At 46.2% G+C, this 21420-nt stretch overlaps 1 protein-coding gene across 3 annotated transcripts in view; it reads right to left on the bottom strand.

The window, feature by feature from the left end:
* Positions 1 to 21420, bottom strand: part of LOC142194776 (complement receptor type 1-like) — a 114184-nt gene that overhangs the window by 76995 nt on the left and 15769 nt on the right. For 2 of the 3 annotated variants that reach the window (XM_075264121.1, XM_075264123.1), the window contains exons 6-8: positions 17115 to 17297; positions 11093 to 11149; positions 3779 to 3970 (exon numbers count right to left, since the gene is read on the bottom strand). In XM_075264121.1, the coding sequence (XP_075120222.1) occupies positions 3779 to 3970; positions 11093 to 11149; positions 17115 to 17297 (432 nt within the window). The remainder of the gene's footprint in view (positions 1 to 3778; positions 3971 to 11092; positions 11150 to 17114; positions 17298 to 21420) is intronic. The other variant, XM_075264122.1, reaches the window with a different exon arrangement.

Here is a 21420-nt window from a genome sequence, read left to right as displayed (position 1 = left end):
CGCGTTTAATGGTGGAGGAGGAGGAGGAGGAGGAGGAGGAGGAGGAAGAAGAGTTGTCCGATGATGTGATGGTGATACAGGAGGCTTCCGGGCAACTTCGAATCGTCCCATTGTTGCAGCGCGGATGGGTAGACATGGAGGATGAGGAGGAAATGGAGATTGAACTTTCCGGTGGGGCCAGAGGAGTCATGCCAACTAACACTGTGGCAGACATGGCTGAGTTCATGTTGGGGTGCTTTACAACCGACAAGCGTATTGTCAAAATCATGGAGGACAACCAGTACTGGATCTTTGCTATCCTTGACCCCCGGTATAAAAACAACATCTCGTCTTTTATTCCGGTAGAGGGGAGGGCCAATCGCATCAATGCTTGCCACAGGCAATTGGTGCAGAATATGATGGAGATGTTTCCAGCATGTGACGTTGGCGGCAGGGAGGACAGTTCCTCCAGTAGGCGACCAAGTTCTCACCGGTCCACACAAACGAGGGGCACACTGTCTAAGGTCTGGGACACCTTGATGGCACCCCCTCGCCAAAGTGCCGCCACAGAGGGTCCTAGTGTCACCAGGCGTGAGAAGTATAGGCGCATGTTGCGGGAATACCTTTCCGACCACAGCCCTGTCCTCTCCGACCCCTCTGCGCCCTACACGTATTGGGTGTCGAAGTTGGACCTGTGGCTTGAACTTGCCCTATATGCCTTGGAGGTGCTGTCCTGTCCTGCCGCCAGCGTCCTATCTGAGAGGGTGTTCAGTGCCGCCGGTGGCATCATCACTGACAAGCGCACCCGTCTGTCAGCTGAGAGTGCCGACCGGCTCACTTTGATAAAAATGAACCACCACTGGATAGAGCCTTCATTTTTGTGCCCACCTGTGTAAAGCACCCCAACATGAAACTCCATGTCTGTACTCAACCACTCCAATTCCTCCGCATCCTCATACTCATCCACCATAAGCGTTGCACAATTCTGCTAATACTAGGCTCCCTCCAACATGATTTCCCCCAACTCTGCTGGTTAGAGGCTCCCTCCACCCTGATTTCCACCAACTCTGCTGGTTAGAGGCTCCCTCCACCCTGCTTTCCCACAACTCTGCTGGTTAGAGGCTCCCTCCACCATGAATTTGCCCAAACTGGGCTGGTTAGAGGCTCCCTCCACCATGAATTGGTCCAAACTGGGGTTTTTAGAGGCTCCCTCCACCATGAATTTGCCCAAACTGGGCTGTTTAGAGGCTCCCTCCAACATGAATTGGTCCAAACTGGGCTGTTTAGAGGCTCCCTCCACCATGAATTGGTCCAAACTGGGGTTTTTAGAGGCTCCCTCCACCATGAATTGGTCCAAACTGGGGTTTTTAGAGGCTCCCTCCACCATGAATTTGCCCAAACTGGGCTGTTTAGAGGCTCCCTCCACCATGAATTGGTCCAAACTGGGGTTTTTAGAGGCTCCCTCCACCATGAATTGGTCCAAACTGGGCTGGTTAGAGGCTCCCTCCACCATGAATTGGTCCAAACTGGGGTTTTTAGAGGCTCCCTCCACCATGAATTGGTCCAAACTGGGGTTTTTAGAGGCTCCCTCCACCATGAATTTGCCCAAACTGGGCTGTTTAGAGGCTCCCTCCACCATGAATTGGTCCAAATTGGGGTTTTTAGAGGCTCCCTCCACCATGAATTGGTCCAAACTGGGCTGTTTAGAGGTTCCCTCCACCATGAATTGGTCCAAACTGGGGTTTTTAGAGGCTCCCTCCACCATGAATTGGTCCAAACTGGGCTGGTTAGAGGCTCCCTCCACCATGAATTGGTCCAAACTGGGTTTTTTAGAGGCTCCCTCCACCATGAATTTGCCCAAACTGGGCTGTTTAGAGGCTCCCTCCACCATGAATTGGTCCAAATTGGGGTTTTTAGAGGCTCCCTCCACCATGAATTTGCCCAAACTGGGCTGGTTAGAGGCTCCCTCCACCATGAATTGGTCCAAACTGGGCTGGTTAGAGGCTCCCTCCACCATGAATTGGTCCAAATTGGGGTTTTTAGAGGCTCCCTCCACCATGAATTGGTCCAAACTGGGCTGTTTAGAGGTTCCCTCCACCATGAATTGGTCCAAACTGGGGTTTTTAGAGGATCCCTCCACCATGAATTGGTCCAAACTGGGCTGGTTAGAGGCTCCCTCCACCATGAATTGGTCCAAACTGGGTTTTTTAGAGGCTCCCTCCACCATGAATTGGTCCAAACTGGGGTTTTTAGAGGCTCCCTCCACCATGAATTGGTCCAAACTGGGGTTTTTAGAGGCTCCCTCCACCATGAATTGGTCCAAACTGGGGTTTTTAGAGGCTCCCTCCACCATGAATTTGCCCAAACTGGGCTGTTTAGAGGCTCCCTCCACCATGAATTAGTCCAAACTGGGTTTTTTAGAGGCTCCCTCCACCATGAATTGGTCCAAACTGGGGTTTTTAGAGGCTCCCTCCACCATGAATTGGTCCAAACTGGGCTGGTTAGAGGCTCCCTCCACCATGAATTTGCCCAAACTGGGCTGTTTAGAGGCTCCCTCCACCATGAATTGGTCCAAACTGGGCTGTTTAGAGGCTCCCTCCACCATGAATTGGTCCAAGCTGGGTTTTTTAGAGGCTCCCTCCACCATGAATTGGTCCAAACTGGGGTTTTTAGAGGCTCCCTCCACCATGAATTGGTCCAAACTGGGGTTTTTAGAGGCTCCCTCCACCATGAATTTGCCCAAACTCTGCTGGTTAGAGGCTCAATCCACCCTGATTTTCAAAACAAATGTTGGTGCCAACCTCAACTTACTACAAGGGCCAAATTCACTGCTGGTGACAAGCTCTCCTCACTGCAAGTGCCAAATACACATGTTTCAAGGTGTTTTCCTACTGTCAGAGAGGTGGTATTGAGTGTGTAAAGTGTGTAGTTGTTAGGCTGTGATGTTGGGGTAATAGAGGGTCTTTGGTGTGTTAGATGCCCCCAGACATGCTTCCCCTGCTGTCCCAGTGTCATTCCAGAGGTGTTGGCATCATTTCCTGTGGTGTCATAGTGGACTTGGTGACCCTCCAGACACGGATTTGGGTTTCCCCCTTAACGAGTATATGTTCCCCATAGACTATAATGGGGTTCGAAACCCGTTCGAACACACGAACAGTGAGCGGCTGTTCGATTCGAATTTCGAACCTCGAACATTTTAGTGTTCGCTCATCTCTAGTGTCTCTATAAAGTATTGATATACTGTAGGGGGCTGAATACTTTTGCACGTCACACTTTTTTTAGATTTTCATTTGATTAAAATTTAGATAACCATGTGTTTTATTTTCCTTCCACTTCACAACTATCTGCTACGTTGTGTTGGTCCATCACTTAGTGTTTGTGATTGTAAGGTGACAAAATGTGAAAAAGTTCAAGGGGCGTGAATACTTTTGCAAGCCACTGTAAATCAATAAATGACAAGCACACTGAATCTTTTCTCATACAATTCAATCTGCCCAGGTTTTCCTGTTCTCTAACATGCAGCCAACAATTTTCACTTGACAGCATTTTTCATGTGACAGGTTCCCTTTAACTTACAGGTGCACATACAGGCAGGCTTGAGAGTCAAAAAAGGGTAGAATCATAATTTTTTTTTTTTTTTTTTCTGTCATCTCCCATCCTGGGATGGGGAAGCATCTACAAAATGTATATATATTTATACAGATATTTGTGTAAGGTATACACACATTTTTCTTTATAACATGATGTATATCAATGTTAAGATATAGTACAATAATGCTCAAAGACACGGATAACTTACATTTGCAAAATGTATCAGGAGTAGACCATGTTCCATCAGCCATACACATTACAGTGTTTGTAGCTCCAGGTACATATACATAGCCAGTTATACATTCATAACTGATGACGTCACCTTCAATGAATTTCTTTTCTTCCGAGAAATCCTCTTTGAGTTTTGCAAATGCAATATGTGGAGGAGAACTGCAAAGGCCTGAGAAATACACAAAATTCCTGTGAAATCCTTAGTAATACATTTGTATAGATTACATGAGATACACTTGAATAGTCTATGAAAGTATATAGCTTATTCAACAATTTCAAAAACTGGCATCTAACCAGTTAGACAGAGGGAGTATGCTACCACCAGCAATGTAATCCCCATAATGGTCCATCTATTACACCCTGCTCCACCCTGGGCGGGCCTCTGGACAGTGTGGGAGTTGGAGAAAGTGGTGGCTACTCGCAGCTCCGGAGAGACGCAGACATGCAGCCTGGCTGTGCGGGCCACGACAAGTGTATCGGGCGTGCCGGGTCTGTGAGTACCCAGGGGACTGTAGGGTTTGGGGGCAGTGGGCCGCACGGGTGCGGGAGAGTGGTTTGGCGGTGGGAGGCAGGGCGAGCGAGAAGGGGGTGGGGGCACGGGAGAGGGATTGGGGGGGGAGAAAGGAGGTTGCCCAGAAGGTGGGTACACGCGCATATACAGAGCTGTACCACAGCTGAGACGCGGGTGCAGGAGAATCGTCGCCAACAACGAGGCGCGGACGAAGTCGCGGGCAAATGCTAATATATATGGACAAAATTCTTGGTACCTCTTGTTTAATGAAAGAAAACCCACAATGGTCACAGAAATAACTCGAATCTGACAAAACTACATGTTGACAAGCCACAAAGCTTTCTCCATTTTAAAGCAGTTGTATCAATATCAGCAGACTGCTTGTGGAAAATAGATGCTGCTGTTTATGATCCTGCCACTGGTGATCGGTTATAGACAGCAATTACACCCTGTTAATTTAGGTTATTACATTTATCACTATGACTAAAGATGAGTCAATTGAAGCCGACAACGTGGATTTTGATCCGAATTTCAGGAAATATTAAGTTTGCATCGAATTTGGATTTCCTCTCGCTTCATGTTAAGAAATCACATTTTTTCCTAAAATGGCTGTAATGGCATGTAATGACCATATCGTAAAGTTTGTTGCAGTAACAAACTTTCCCTAATATTAGATGCCGCCGGCGGGCAGCATTGGAAGCGGGTGTTAGCTGTAACTTAGAGCTAACACTGTTCCATAACCCCCGGTCAGAGCACAGCTCCATTCAGGGGTTTCACCCCTTGGATGCCATGGTCAAACATGACCCCATGCTGCTAGTAGCTCCCAGTACCTAGTTGATCCTGCCCAGAAGTGAGGAAGTCAACCTATGCGTCTGCATAGGCTGATTTCCTCTATAGATTGCAGTACACGTGTATTGCAATCTATAGTGTTGAACCAGCGATCAGCGCATTGCTCGTTCAAGTTCCCTAGTGGGACATCACTAAAAAGCACGGCAGACTCCCTATGCGTGTTACTGTAAGGCACAGTGTTCTACACCACTATACAGGCTCTCTGCAGCCAGGAAATAGCTGTTTTTAACACAATTCACTGTGAATTAATTTGGATTGAATCGAATCATATTGGAAAATTTGGCAAAGCAGCCGAACCAAATTTTTTATAAATTTGCTCATCTCTAAGTATGACTGTTTCTTCCTGCAATCACAAGACCAGATATTCTGCCAGGGTAGGTTTACAGCTTTACAACTTCTTGACCCCATCACAAGCAGTCAGAAGGAAAGTTGTGACCGGACAGCAACCTCAACCACCTATAAATTATTTTTCAGCTTTCCAAGATGTGGAAAAGAGGAGACGGCACCCTGGTAGGAGGCAAGTCTAAGCACAAACCAGTTGCTTCACATTACAATAGACTGAAAATGCCGTGGAACTTTGTGTCTCCGTGGAAGCCAGCAAACAAGCTTAGTGTCGGCCATATTTCATCTCTAAGCTCAATGTAAACAAAAGCACTATAAATTACAAGTAGTGGTGGTAGTGTATTTGGGGTGCGTGAACTGTGTTGGAGTGTGATTTGCCAATCAGCGGCTCATCGGCCTCAGGAATAGACCCGATTGGCCTTAGTGGTCACGTGCGGCAGGGACTTCGTGGGCAACAGCGTGGTGGACTATGCCATCACAGACGCAATCCCAGCAGACATAGATGCTTTCATAGTCATCCCTGAGACACACCTGTCGGACCACAAACAGATCCTGCTGTACTTGCGATCCACTGACAAGCCACCCACACAGCAGCCCCACCAGATTGGTCTCTACAACTTGCCACCATTCTTTAAATGGGGCAGCCACCGGACCACCAAATACACCAATGCGGCCAACCGACCCGGAATCAAGGAACTGCTCACAAACTTCTATATGAGCTCTTACCAGCCAGATCAAAAAGGTGTCACCCAAGCAGAGAAGGACTTCAATAACATCCTGTACACCACAGCAGAACTAGCAGGCCTGAAACAGACAAAGCCCAAGAGACTTACTAACAAACAGTCTCACAAATGGATTGACAGCAACTGCAAGGCTCTACGTCATACTCTAAGGGCAACCTCCAACAAGAAACACAAAGACACCAACAACAAGGAGGCGAGGAAAGCCTATGACAATCTACGCAAGCAATACAAAGGCATCCTCAGTGAAAAGAAACAGAGGTACCTCTCCCGCAAAATGGAGCAACTCGAGGACTCCCTCAAAGACAGCTCATTCTGGGAGACCTGGCACCACATGGGCACAAAGGCAAAGAAAAACTCCCTCCACATCCAAAACGGCAATATCTGGCTCAACTACTTCAGAGATCTCTACAAGAACATCCCTGAAGAATACCTAACCCCAGAACAGCAAAAGATAATGACCAAACTGAGGGATATGGAGAAAGTCATAGAGGACTTCCAGAACCCTCTGGACTCACCAATCACCACAAAAGATATACAGGAAAGAACTGCCCTGCTGAAAGGCAAAAAGGCCAGTGGCCCTGACGGCATCCTACCAGAGATGATCAAATACAGCTCTCCAGACAAACATACGGCACTGGCAAAACTATTCACCCTCGTCCTCAATTACAGAGGGATCTGCGTCAGCAGCATGCTGGGGAAACTGTTCAACAGCATCATCAATAACAGAATCCTCACCTTCCTCACACAACACGGGGTCCTCAGCAAGAGCCAAGCAGGGTTCATGCCAAACCACTGCACCATGGACCATATCTACACCTTGCACAGCCTGATCAAGACCCACGTGCACAACACCAGAAGAGGCAAGATATTCGCCTGCTTCTTGGACTTCAAGAAGACGTTTGACTCAGTATGGCACACGGGTTTGCTCCTGAAACTCCTAGAGAGTGGAATAGGAGGAAGAACGTATAACATCATCAAGAGCTCCTACACCGGAAACCAATGCAGCGTGAAGATGAATGGGAAAAGGACAGCATACTTCCACCAGGCCCGAGGGGTCAGACAAGGCTGCAGCCTGAGCCCAACGCTCTTCAACATCTACATCAATGAACTGGCTAGAGCCCTAGAGGCCTCACCAACACCAGGCCTCACCCTGAACGACCGTGAGGTGAAGTTCCTGCTATACGCCGACGACCTCCTACTCCTGTCCCCCACTGAGAAAGACCTCCAAGAAAGCCTGTCAGTGCTGAAAAAATTTAGCACCACATGGGCTCTACCCATCAACCACAAGAAGACCAAAGTCATGGTATTTCAGAAGAAGGGCCACAACAAAGCCCCTACCCCACAATTCACACTGAACGGCTCCACACTGGAGAAAACCAACAGCTACACCTACCTGGGGCTGGAGCTCAACCAATCAGGAAGCTTCAAAGCAGAAATAGAAACCCTGAAAGGAAAAGCCTGCAGAACCTTCTACGCCATCAGAAGACAGTTGTACCATCTCAAACCACCAGTGAGGGTCTGGCTGAAGATATTTGACGCAGTCATCGCTCCAATCCTTCTCTATGGCAGTGAGGTTTGGCGCCCAGCCAAAGTGGGATTCCAGCCCAACAGAGACCTTCCACCTGGAGTTCTGCAAATACCTCCTCCATGTCCACCGCAACACCTCCACATGGGATGCCGGGCAGAGCTAGGCAGGCTTCCCCTATGGCTCACCATGCAGAAGAGGGCGCTATCATTCTGAACACATATACAGGGCAGCAGCCCTGGCTCTTACTACCACCAAGCCTGGCTGAGCCACAGAGCCCTGAGCAAACCCGACCCCCCCCCCCCCCAACCAAGCATCAGCTGTCTGCCAAACCAAAAACTCTAACATGCCCTGAATAAGGCTCAAATAATAGGGGCCATTGAGAGAGACAAAGAGCGGTACATCGAGGAATGGAGAAGCGCAATAAATAACTCCAAGAAACTCACCATGTACCAGTCATTGCAAAGGGAATACACCATGGCCATCTTCCTGGAGAGAATACCCCACCCCAAACACAGACAGACTCTGAGCCGGTACAGACTGAGTGCCCACAGCCTGGATATGGAGACAGGGCAACATAGGCAGACGTACAAGCCACGGGAGAACAGAATGTGCCAGCACTGTGACCAAGAGGCCCTAGAAGATGAGGCCCACTTCCTGCTACACTGCACCAAATTCTCAGCTGAGGGCCGTCTACTTCCAAAGACTCTTTGCCCACATCCCAGAATTCACATTTGCAGATGAGAAGAGGAAACGCTACATCATACTGGGAGAAAAGGAGTCCACTGTGGAGATCACTGCCCAATACGTGTCGAGCTGTCACCAACTAAGAGGAAGATGAGACCCCACGGACTGTGATACCCCAAATCACCCCCACCTCCCCATACAGCTGTCACCAACTAAGAGGAAGATGAGACCCCACGGACTATTATACCCCAAATCACCCCCCATACCCACCACTCTCCCCTCCAACCCCAACTCTCCCCCCCACACACACTTTACTAGCTTTGGCAATGCCAAATATCTATTCGGACGTGCCAATAAAGCTTGTTTGATTCTTTGAGTCTTCCACCGGAAAACAACAACAGACTGGGAGAACTGGACCATGCAGGGAGGAACCGGAGCACTGGAAAAAGGTATGATTTTTTTTTTTAAATTAGAAAAAATTCCAACTGTGCCAGAATCAGTGGAGCAGCACTTACCCATGATTCAAAGAGCTGGACTTGGTGCAGGTGGAGAAAGGTCCTTTTTAAAGCATAATTTTTCTGCCCTTTTATGAGATGTGTAGAAAAGCTTATGGGAATAACAGAAGAAAAGACACCATACCCAAAGCATGCGGCATTTTGCAAAAGAGATGCCAGAAACACACCACCAAAGAACTTGATACGTAGCACTTTTTATTGCACTATATAGTTTAATAAATAATATTTAGCATCCCGCCTGGAACAATATCTGCAAGGAGTTAGTATGTTCTCCCCGTGTTTGCGTGTATTTCCTCCCATTCTACAAAGACATACTGATTGGGGGGGGGGGGGGGGGGTAAAAAAAAAACCCAAAAAAACGTACATTGTGATCCCTATAAGGGGCTCATAATCTACATTAAAAATAAATAAATAAAATTTGGCTACATTATATACCCTAGCAAAAATTTCATTGAAAATATCTGAAAAAACCTAGAAGTCCAAAAAAAGTCGCCACATAACTACCATGTATATGTGCAGTAACTTCAGCAGGGATTTTCCAGCCCAAAATCAATACTGATCATCCACTTATGGGTGCCGGAAGCTGCTAGTGGATGGACGGCATTTGGAGCACTGCACATACAGTATTTAAGTAATAGGAGCGGCATTATAATTCCATGAAACCACCTCTATAAAGTTGACGGGGCTGTTGTGCTGCAAGCAATGCCCGTCCTCTATCATCTTGTAGCACCAAGAATCGATTTGGAGCCAGAAAATCCCTAAGAATGAATGATTGAGAAGAATGATTCTTATTATGCAAATATGGCTTTTGATAGCTGCATTAACATGGCATGCACAAACCTATACATTTTGATCACTAAGAGTGCTTTTACAAGCAAATAATTTTTGTGGGAGTCTACACTACACTTCACTACAGCCCAGAAAATCAAACCAGTCCAAGAGATAGATAGGTGTTTTTGATGGATATATGACACCCATCTTCATCTCTATTCGCTGAATTGACTGCAGTTCACATTTATGATACTAGATGTAGCTGTTACCAAATGTTTATCTGTGGTCACTCTATACTTTGCTGATGTTGCACTTCCTGTACATTGTGCTGTACTATATATGCTTTTCACCATTGGAGGGTATCCTCACTTACTATACTATACTATACTATACTATACTATACTATACTATACTATACTATACTATACTATACTATGTTCCTGTAAAGTCAGTTCTTGTTATATCTCAAATGTCTATTTCAATTTGACTCACACTCACACCCAGCACTCACACTCTGCAACGGTTTTTCCCTATACTGGTGAGATACAAAAATTTTTTGTCAATACGCAAGTGAGCCCTTTTGAGCAACTAGAGCAATCCCATTCCTACATATTTTGTAGATTTTGTAGATGGTTTTATTATTTTTCAAATGGATTTTTAAGTAATTTGAGCCTTATATATGTTTTGTTTAGGGTACCATTGTGTGTGTTTTTCTGCCGTGTATCACTTGAAAAAAAGGGGGCAGGAACCCCAAAACACTGGTACAAGCGTCGTGTTTGAATACGGACTTTCAATAAAGAGTTGTTGTTGTTGAACATATCAGGTTAAGCACGGTTCTTCCTTGGATCCACCCTTACCATAAGGAGGTCCCATTGGTCGGCTTTATACATTCCTAGAAAGAGGTAAGGAGCATTGTTCCAAAGATCTGGGTTGATCTACTACATTTTGGTGACATACTACATTGTTCCTGCAGCTCCCATAGAAGAGAGCTACAGAAACAGCAGAGCACATTAACTATGCTGTTTCCATAACTAGGACGCTAAGTTCAGCATAGTTCATAGTTTGCTATGTTGTTTCTGGGACTCACAGAGCAGAGTGTACCACTGATCATGTAGTTGCACTACTTTTGGCTCCCCATTATCCTGATTGTGGGGGCACCCAGTGGTCGCACCCACAGCAATATGACAGATAGGGGATAAAGTGCTTAGTGCCACAAACACTTTAACTATTTTTAGATACCTTATAGCCAACCATGCAGCCAGTATGGCAGGCAATTAAAACTCATAATAATTTACAGGAAATAATAAATGACTTGACTAAAATACAAAACTAGAAGAGAATTGAGCACCTTCATACTGGTTGTTGGAACTGGACTGTTGTGTCAGGTCTTCACCAATGGTATCATCTGTAATGAACAGAGAAATTAAGACAATATTAATAATTCTTTAATAATCAGTAACAATAAATGAATATTCTTTAGTACAATACTATGTGGTATAATATTAAGGAACTTTATGCTAGCTATCTTCTAAATATTTTTCATTTTTACCACTAAACACAATGGGGGTGGGATTGATTAAGACTGGTGTGTTATATATGCCAGTCAAAAAAATTCCCCTTATGGCACAAAGATGCACCTGAAGTATAAATGATCTCTGGGTTCTCTTGGAGCTGCGGGCATCCTCTGCATTTGTTTACTTCTGCATCTTCCTTTTGTGGGCCTTTACTACAACTTCCACATGATTTCTTGGGTAGCTGACTCACTCCCCCTCCTTTTCTTACTTATTCAACCTCTCTGTTTACCTAGATAGCCTGCCAACTACACCCCCAGCAGTCATCTTCAGACTCCTAATTATCACTCTCAATAACCTTCTCTTTTGGCTGTAATATTTTAATTACTTCCATATATCATCATTAGAGATGAGCGAACATTAAAATATTCGATATTCATTATTCGTTTCGAATAGCTGCTCAATATTCTACTATTCGAACAAATATCGAACCCTATTATAGTCTTTGGGGAAAAATGCTTCGTTTCAGGGGAACCCACCATTCGACTCAGGAGGGTCACCAAGTCTGGGACAGCAGGGGAAGCATGCCTGGGGTCATCTAATAAGCCCAAGTCACAGTTTTACCCCACCATCACAGCCTATCAACTACACACTTTCCACACTCAAAAAAACCTCTATGAAAGTGGGAAAATACCTGGAAACCTTCTTTACGCCCCAATTGGATGCACAGAAACCCAAATTTAAAGCTAAAGAAACATTAACAAGCACCCCTTTAAATCACATTGCCCATGACAACCACAGATGGCATAGGCAATGGGAAATCCAAAAGCCCCCACCCTTAACTGTCATTGTTTATGTGTGTGTGATGTGGTGAGACCTTCAAAAATTCACTTTTCTGGCCCTTAACGTGAGCCCTTCCAAATTAAGTTAGAGGCCCTTAAGCTGAGCTACCAGCAGAGATTGAGGCCCTTCAGGTGACTTCAGCCTTTTACCTGCAGAGTTTTAGGCTCTTTAACTTAGTTCAGCCTTGCACCGGCAGAGATGTATTGGTCCTTTGGATGAGTTGAGCCTTTTAAAGAGCAGAGATTTAGTTTTTGGCCCTTAGAGTGAGTAGAGCCTTTAAACAAGTGTTTTTGGCCCTTGGAGTGAGTAGAGTCTTGCACCAGCAGTCTTTTTGGCCCTTGGAGTGAGTAGAGCCTTAAAAAGCAGTGTTTTTGGCCCTTGGAGTGAGTAGAGTCTTGCACCGGTAGTCTTTTTGGCCCTTGCAGTGAGTAGAGCCTTTAAAAAGCAGTGTTTTTGGCCCTTGGAGTGAGTAGAACCTCTAACCAGCAGAGTTTGGAGGAATCAGGGTGGATTGAGGCTCTAACCAGCAGAGTTGGGGGGAATCAGCAGAGATGGGGGAATCAGGGTGGATTGAGACTCTAACCAGCAGAGTTGGAGGGAATCAGGGTGGTTTGAGACTAGTAGGAGCAAAATTGTGCAACGCTGAGCTGATGGTGGAGGAGTAGTATGAGGAGGAATTGTAGAGGGTGAGCACACACATGAAACTTCATGTCGGGGTACTTGACACCGGTGGACATGAAAATGATGGGTCTATCCAGTGGCTGTTCATTTTGATCAGCATCAGCCGGTCAGCACTGTCAGCTGACAGCCGGCTGCGCTTATCCGTAATTATGCCACCGGCAGCGCTTAAGACCCTTTCCGAAAGCACGCTGGCAGCAGAGCAGGAAAGGACCTCCAATGCATACAGCGCAAGTTCCAGCCACAATTCCAACTTGGAGACCCAATAAGTATAAGGCTCAGAGGGATTGGAGAGGACAGGGCTGGGGTCAGCCAGGTATTCCCGCAACATGCTCCTATACTTGTCCCTCCTAGTGACACTAGGCCCCTCAGTGGCAGTACCTTGGTGAGTGGGTGCCATTAACGTGTCCCAGACCTTGGAGAGTGTGCCCCTGCCAGGTGTGGACCGGATGACAGTTTGTTGCTTGTTGGAGGAACTCTCCTGTGTGCCGCCAACGACAGTTGATGTAAACATCTCCATCATATTCTGCACCAGTTGCTTGTGGCAATCACTGATGATACTGGCCCTCCCCTCTACCGGAATAAAATTAGAAATATTATTTTATACCGAGGGTCGAGGATTGCAAAAATCCAGTATTCGTTGCTCTCCAGGATTTTGACAATGCGTTTGTCAGTTAAAAAGCACTCCAACATGTATTCAGCCATGTGTGCCAGAATGTTACTTGGCATGACTTGGCTGCCCCCACCGGAATGGTCACTCTCCATTTCCTCCTCTTCCTCCTCCTTCATTTTTCCCCAACCACGCTGCAGCAATGGGACACACTGAACTTCCACGCTAGCCTCCTGTGTGACAATGAGATCTTCCAGTTCATCCTCCTCCTCCTCTTCCTCCCTCAATATATGCTGTGAAGTGGACAGGAGTGTGCCCTGACTATGTTGCTGGGATGGTTCTGCTCCTATGCCCGACTCCTCAGTGTACAATGCATTATCCATGATGTCGATGAGGGATTCGCGCATCACACACAGGAGCGGGATTCGAGTGCGGGATTCGAGTGCGTCATCACAGCTGACCCTCAAACACATGCAAGATCTCGCATAAGTCTGCCATCCATGGCCACTCATGGTGCAGAAACTGCGGGAGCTGACTCTGAGGAAGCCTTAGGTTTTGGAGATGGTACTCCATGAAGGTACTCTGCTGCTCACACTCTCTACTTAACATGTGGTATGTCGAGTCCCAGCATGTGGGGACGTCGCACATCAGCTGGTGTTCTGGCAGATGGAGGCGTTGCTGGAGGCTAGCAGCGGCTACTGTAGACTTGCGAAAGGGGGCGCACAAGTGCCGCACTTTCACCAGTAGCTCGGGTAAATTGGGGTACGTTTTTAAAAACCGTTGCACCACTAAATTGAACACATGGGCCAGGCATGGAACGTGTTGGAGGTTGGCAAGCTTCAGAGCCGCTACCAGGTTCCAGCCGTTATCACACACGACCATGCCTGGGCCCAGGTGCAGCGGTGAAAACCATGTCGACGTCTCATCGAGAAGGGCATGCCTCACCTTGAAGGCAGTCTGCTGTCTGTCCCCCAAGTTGATGAGCTTCAGCACAGCCTGCTGACGTCTCCCCACGCCAGTGCTGCAGCGTTTCCAGCAGGTAGCTGAGGTCGATGTGATGGCGGAGGAGGAGGGTGGTGGTTCAGAGCCCCTGCCAGGAATGTTGGGCGGGGAAATGAGGTACACCGCCCCAGATTGTGACCCGGTCCCAGCCTCAACTATATTCACCCAGTGTGCCACAGTGTGCCATGTGTGCCATGTGTGCCATATTTGCCCAGTGTGAAATGTAGCGTCCCTGTCCGCATGCACTTGTCCACGTGTAGGTGGTCAAGTGGACCTTTGTGCAAATCGCGGAACTTAGGGCCCGCCTGATGTTGCGTGATCACGTACTGGTGCAGCACAGCACGGCGCAGCGGGAGAAGTAGTGACGGAAAGGGACGGCATAGCGAGTTCCAGCACTTGCCATCAGGTCACGGAAGGCCTGAGTTTCCAAAAGCCGGAACGACAACAACTCCTGGGCCAGGAGTTTGGAGATGTACGCGTTTAAGGCTTGTGCATGGGGGTGGGTAGCGCTGTATTTTTGCCTGCACTCAAAAGTCTGGGAGATGGAGGGTTGCTGTGAAAAGGCGCATGATGGTGCAGGAGAAGGAGCTAAGGCAGGAGAAGGAGCTGAGGCAGGAAAAGGGGAGAATGAGGGAGAAGTCTCCAAAGTGGTGGAGGCAGATGTGGAGGTTTCCTGGCTGCTGGTCTGGACTGCAGCTCCAGCACTGGCAACAGTGGGAGAGGCAGTGACATATATAGCAGGCACTAACTGTTCTGTTTCCTGCTAATTTGTTGGGGTTCACCTCTTGAAAAGCTGGGTTGGATGTATATAGCAAGCACTAACTGTTCTGTTTCCAGCTAATTTGTTGGGGTTCACCCCTTGAAAAGCTGGGTTGGACGTATATAGCAGGCACTAACTGTTCTGCATCCCTGTTTTGGGACACACACCGTCCGTGGAAGGCTCGACTCCTCTCCCTGCAGTATATAGCTCTGAAAACAGCTGTTGTTTTTCTTCCGTTTTTCCCAAAAAAAAATAGAAGCTAATAACTATCTATCCCTCAGCAGATCTCTCTCTCTCTATCACCGCAAATGACACGAAGAGTGCGCTGGCTATTCTTTTAAATCAAAGGTCATATGTTTTCGGCAGCCAATGGGTTTTTTCCATTTTTTTCACTGCCTCTGTTGTCATAGTTCTTGTCCCACCTCCCCTGCACAATTATTGGTGCAAAAAACGTGCCAGGGAAGGTGTAAGGGGATACGAATTTTTACTGCGTATGCCGCGTGGTATTCGTTTTGGAAACAATACCTCGAACGGCCTGATATTCGGTCGAATACCTATTCGATCGAACGGTGTTCGCTCATCTCTAATCAACATTATCAACAGTCATGCAGATAAAGGTTCAGGACAACAACTCATTCTTGATGCTTTGTAGGCATTTGGTGTGTGTGTGTATATTGTCTGGGTCTGGGGTTGCTAGGTGGGGTGGCATAGACACAAAAGTCCAGTTTCTTTAGTCCAAAAAAAAGGTAGTGCAGCAACAAAAGGAAACAATACAAAATTAAATACCTGCCAGGCTAGGCTCTAACTAAACATAGAATAGGTTACCTCACCTAGAATAACAGAAATCCAAAAGCCAGTAGAATCATTCAGGACACAGCTCCAAAAATATGACCTCTCTCTTTGACTCTTCAGCCAAGCTCTGCCCCCAGTCTGGGGCTGGAGCTGGCTTCTTAAGCTCCCTTGATGAGTAGACTCTCTGCAGCTGAGTCGCTGCCGGAGCATCCCCAAAGTGTGGACTGGAGGGGGGTGGAATGACAGGTCCCACTACCAACCTACCTGGCATTCCTAAAAATCCAGCCCAATACTGAGCATTTACCAAAATGCTCAGAAGATGAAAGTTGTCTGCTGAGAACAAACATTCCTTCTGGAGTTTTCTCATCTCACCCAACTTAGTAGTCTGGGAGAGATGTACACCTCCTCCATTACCTGACCAGCCATCGGCTTACAATATATACACTATAGATAGATAGATATATATATATATATATATATATATATATATATATATATATATATACAGTATAGACCAAAAGTTTGGACTCACTTTCTCATTCAAAGAGTTTCCTGTATTTTCATGACTATGAAAATTGTAGATTCACACTGAAAGCATCAAAACTATGAATTAACACATGTGGAATTATATACTTAACAAAAAAGTGTGAAACAACTGAAAATATGTCTTATATTCTAGATTCTTCAAAGTAGCCACCTTTTGCTTTGATTACTGCTTTGCACACTCTTGGCATTCTCTTGATGAGCTTCAAGATGTAGTCACCTGAAATGGTCTTCCAACAGTCTTGAAGGAGTTCCCAGAGATGCTTAGCACTTGTTGGCCCTTTTGCCTTCACTCTGTGGTCCAGCTCATCCCAAACCATCTCAATTGGGTTCAGGTCCGGTGACTGTGGAGGCCAGGTCATCTGGAGTAGCACCCCATGACTATATTATACCTATAAGTATATAATTCCACATGTGGTAATTCATAGTTTTGATGCCTTCAGTGTGAATCTACAATTTTCTTAGTCATAAAAATACAGAAAACTCTTTGAGTGAGAAGCTGTGTCCAAACTTTTGGTCTGTACTGTATAAGATATATATATATATATATATATATATATATATATATATATATATATGTATATATATATATATATATATATATATATGTATATTGCTAGCAAATACTCACGCAGACATTTTGGGATTTCAGGCTCCCACACATTGTTAGAAGTGCAGGTGATGGAACTGGAACCTTCCAGGATATACTTATCATCACACTCAAATCTCACAGCGAAATTTAATAAGTATGGGCCAACAAAACCAGATATTCTCCTTCCATTTTTCACTTGCCCTGGATCTGGACACTGAACAGCTAGAAATGTGTAGAAATAAAAAAAATAAATAAACATACATTTCAATCACATACTGCAGATAAGGGAGCGTTCACACTACCGTCGGTGTCCGACATGTAGTGTCCGCTCCTAGTGTCTGCTCAAAATCTGTCACGGACACTAGGAGCGGACACTAGATGTGTCCGTGACACCTGTCATTCACTTGAATGGGCATCGGGTGCGTTCTTTTGCACTCCATGCCCGTCCTTCCCTGTCCGCAAGAGAAGATGTCCGACTTCTCAAGCGGACAGAGGAACCCTGCATGTAGGGTTTTTCTGTCCGCTTGAGAAGTCGGACATCTTCTCTTGCAGACAGGAAAGGACGGGCACGGAGTGCAAAAGAACGCACCCGATGCCCATTCAAGTGAATGACAGGTGTCACGGACACATCTAGTGTCCGCTCCTAGTGTCCGTGACAGATTTTGAGCGGACACTAGGAGCGGACACTACATGTCGGACACCGACAGTAGTGTGAACGCCCCCTAACATAGCAGGTTATCACTCTGTTCCTCCACTTATAAACAGAGCTGGAGTTTTGACAGTAACACTATAGTGAAAGCCTGTCGTAGGCACTGTACTCAGGACCCTCTGAGCCTATAAAACTTTATGTATTGGAGATTTTTCTAATCTATTCATGGTGTGGTCAACTATGTATCTTCTTCCAAAGAAAGTTGAGGTAAATGGTATTTTGAAAAGTGAGGATTTCCTATCACTTCAATATAGCTCAGAATTACAGGTGATTTCAGATCACAACTATATCAGATACAGAAACCAAGGATAAACTATAGGTGCTGGCATCTTAATTTGTATGAAAAATTGAAAGTCATTCATCCCAGTACCAAGTTGGCGAACCTGTGATATGCGTGCCAGAGAGGACACTCAGAGCAATCGCTGCTGGCATGCACGCCGTTGCCCAGATCGATCACTAAGACTCCATTCCCATGGAGTAACGTGCCACTCATTCTGACATGTGTTACGTGTCAGAGTGAGGTGCTTCAAAACTGATCCCATTGATTTCAATGGGTGTCGGCTTACGTGCGCTACCCATTGAAATCAATGAGATCTGTTTTGAAGCACCTCACTCTGACACGTAACACGTGTCAGAATTAGCGGCACGCTACTCCATGGGAACAGAGCCTAACGGGGAATCCAGTACAGCACATACAGCTGAAAGCCAGACTGTGCCTGCAGTGAAAATGAGGACAGCCGGCAGCTCTTAGTGAGATTTCAGGCAAGTATAATACTGTGTGTGTGGCAGGGGGGGGCTACTCTGGAGCATATAATACTGTGGGGAAAGGGGGGTGCTACTGTGGCGCATATAATACTGTGTGGTGGGAGCCTACTGTGGAGCATATAATACTGTATGGGGGAACTTACTGTGGAGCATATCATACTGTGTGGTGGACCAAAGTGTAGCATATAATACTGTGTGTGTGTGTGGCCACTGTGGAGCATATAATATTCTATGGGGAACCACTATGGAGCGTATTGTACTGTGGCTGAGGGGGGGGCACTGTGGAGCATATAATATTGTGTGGGACCACTGTGAAGCATATAATATTGAGTGAGGGTGAACTATGGCACACATTGTACAACCTAGGGACCACTATGAAGCAGACTGTACAGCGTGGGGACCACTCGGGGCAGATTGTACTGCGTGGGAGCCCCTTCACTATTTATATCACATAGTATCTGTTTTATAGCAGACTAACAGGAATACCCAGCTTTGCACGGATATATATATATATATATATATATATATATATATTTTTCATAAGGATCATGTGTATATCAGTATGGATATCATTGAAAAACCTGCCATCAGTTGTTACCTGGAGCAAGGTGTATGTATATTTGCTACATCTCTACATACACGGCTCTGGTACATCTCTACATATGCACAGCTGTACTACATCTCTGCATACCCAGCTCTGCTACATCTCTGCATACCCACACGGCTCTGCTAGCGGTGAAGTGTATAAAAATGGTGGGGTTGTTATGGAAACCTGGAGTATAGCTGTCTGTGACAGTTGGCGCGCCGTGCCTGTGATTGTTCCGGCATCTCAGCAGCTCACTGGGACGCCATATAATGAGCGTGTTGTTGGCGTCAATGATCCGTCTGCTCCGGTGTTTTGTCAGCTCTAAGAGCTGCTTGACGCTTGTCTCTCTATATTATAAAAATGAATTTCTGTCTGTCTGTCTGTCTGTCTGTTCTCTAATGAAAACCAAACGACTGGACCGATCTTCTCCAAATTTGGTACAGAGATACTTGAGGTATCCGGAAAAGTTTAAGACAAGACTCCAACGTGCTAGGATTCACTGGTGCTGAGATACAGCATTCCAAACACAATGCCCCCCCCCCCTTAGCCAATACAAACCTGCAAGTCTTTCACTCATATTCCAACTGCAATACACACGGTCACTCCACATGCACAATCCAACATTGATATCCAAACTGAGATACACACATCAGAGGATTAGATACACAGATCAGCACACAGTATCACATGCCAGAGGATTAGATACACACGTCTGCACACAGTCCCACACACCAGAGGATTAAATACACGCGTCTACGCACAGTTCCACACTCTATAGGATTAGATACATGCGTCTGCACACAGTTCCACATGCCAAAGGATTAGATACAGGCGTCTACACACAGTACCACACACGGGGGGATTGGATACATGCATCTGCACACAATACCACATGCCAAAGGATTGGATGCATGCATCTGCACACAGTTCCACACACCAGAGCATAAGATATGCACATCTGCACACAGTACCACATGCCGTAGGATTAGATACGCACGTCTACGCACAGTTCCACACTCCATAGGATTAGATACGTGCATCTGCACACAGTTGTACACGCCATAGGATTAGATACACGCGTCTACACACAGTACCACATGCCGTAGGAGTAGATACGCGCGTCTACACACAGTTCCACATGCCGTAGGATTAGATACGCGCCTCTTCACACAATACCACACAGGGGAGGATTAGATACGTGTGTCTGCACACAGTACCACACTTTGGAGGATTAGATACATGCCTCTGCACACACTACCAAAAGCCATAGAATTAGATACGCGTCTCAGCACACAGTACCACACGGAGGAGGATTAGATACGTGCGTCTGCACAAAGTACCACACGACCGAGGGTTAGATATGTGCAACTATACAGTTCCACACACTGAAGGATTAGATACGTGTGTCTGCACAAAGTACCACACGGGGGAGGATTAGATATGCATCTCTTCACACAATACCACACAGGAGAGGATTAGATACGCACATTTGCACACAGTTCAACACGCTGGAGGATTAGATATGCATGTCTTCACATAGTACCACAGGGGAGGATTAGATACATGCATCTTCACACAATACCACACATCGGAGGATTAGATACACGCCACTGCACACAATACCACACGGGGGAGGATTAGATATGTGTCTCTGCACACAGTACCACATGCCAGAGTATTAGATATGCGCCTCTCCACACAAACCACAAACGGGAGGATTACATACGCGCCACTGCACACAATACCACATAGGTGAGAATTAGATACCTGCGTCTGCACACAGTACCACATGGGGCAGGATTAAATACATGCCTCTGCACACAATACCACATACCAGAGAATTACATACGCATCTCAGCACACAGTACCACACGGGGGAGGATTAGATTCACGCCTCTTCACACAATACCACACGGGGGAGGATTAGATACACACATCTGCACACAGTACCACACCAACAAGGATTAGATACTTGCGTCTAAACACAGTACTGCACGGGGAAGGATTAGATACAGCTTAACTCCAGTTATCCATAACAACTGATCACAGGTTTTTCACTAATATCCAAAATGAGATACACATAATCACATGACGCTTACACACATACAACATACAAAATACACCAGTGCAAAATTGGACAATTCTTATGGGGCCACTACACAAACATAGAGTGTAATATACCTGTGCGAAGCCAGGTCCTCCTGCTAATATATATATATAATATATATATACACACACACACGGACATACACACACGTACATACACAAGCATTTCTCTCTCTCTC

Source organism: Leptodactylus fuscus, chromosome 2 (genome assembly GCF_031893055.1).
Source record: "Leptodactylus fuscus isolate aLepFus1 chromosome 2, aLepFus1.hap2, whole genome shotgun sequence".
NCBI classification, from domain to species: Eukaryota; Metazoa; Chordata; class Amphibia; order Anura; family Leptodactylidae; genus Leptodactylus; species Leptodactylus fuscus.
This window is presented reverse-complemented; position numbering and strand designations above follow the sequence as displayed.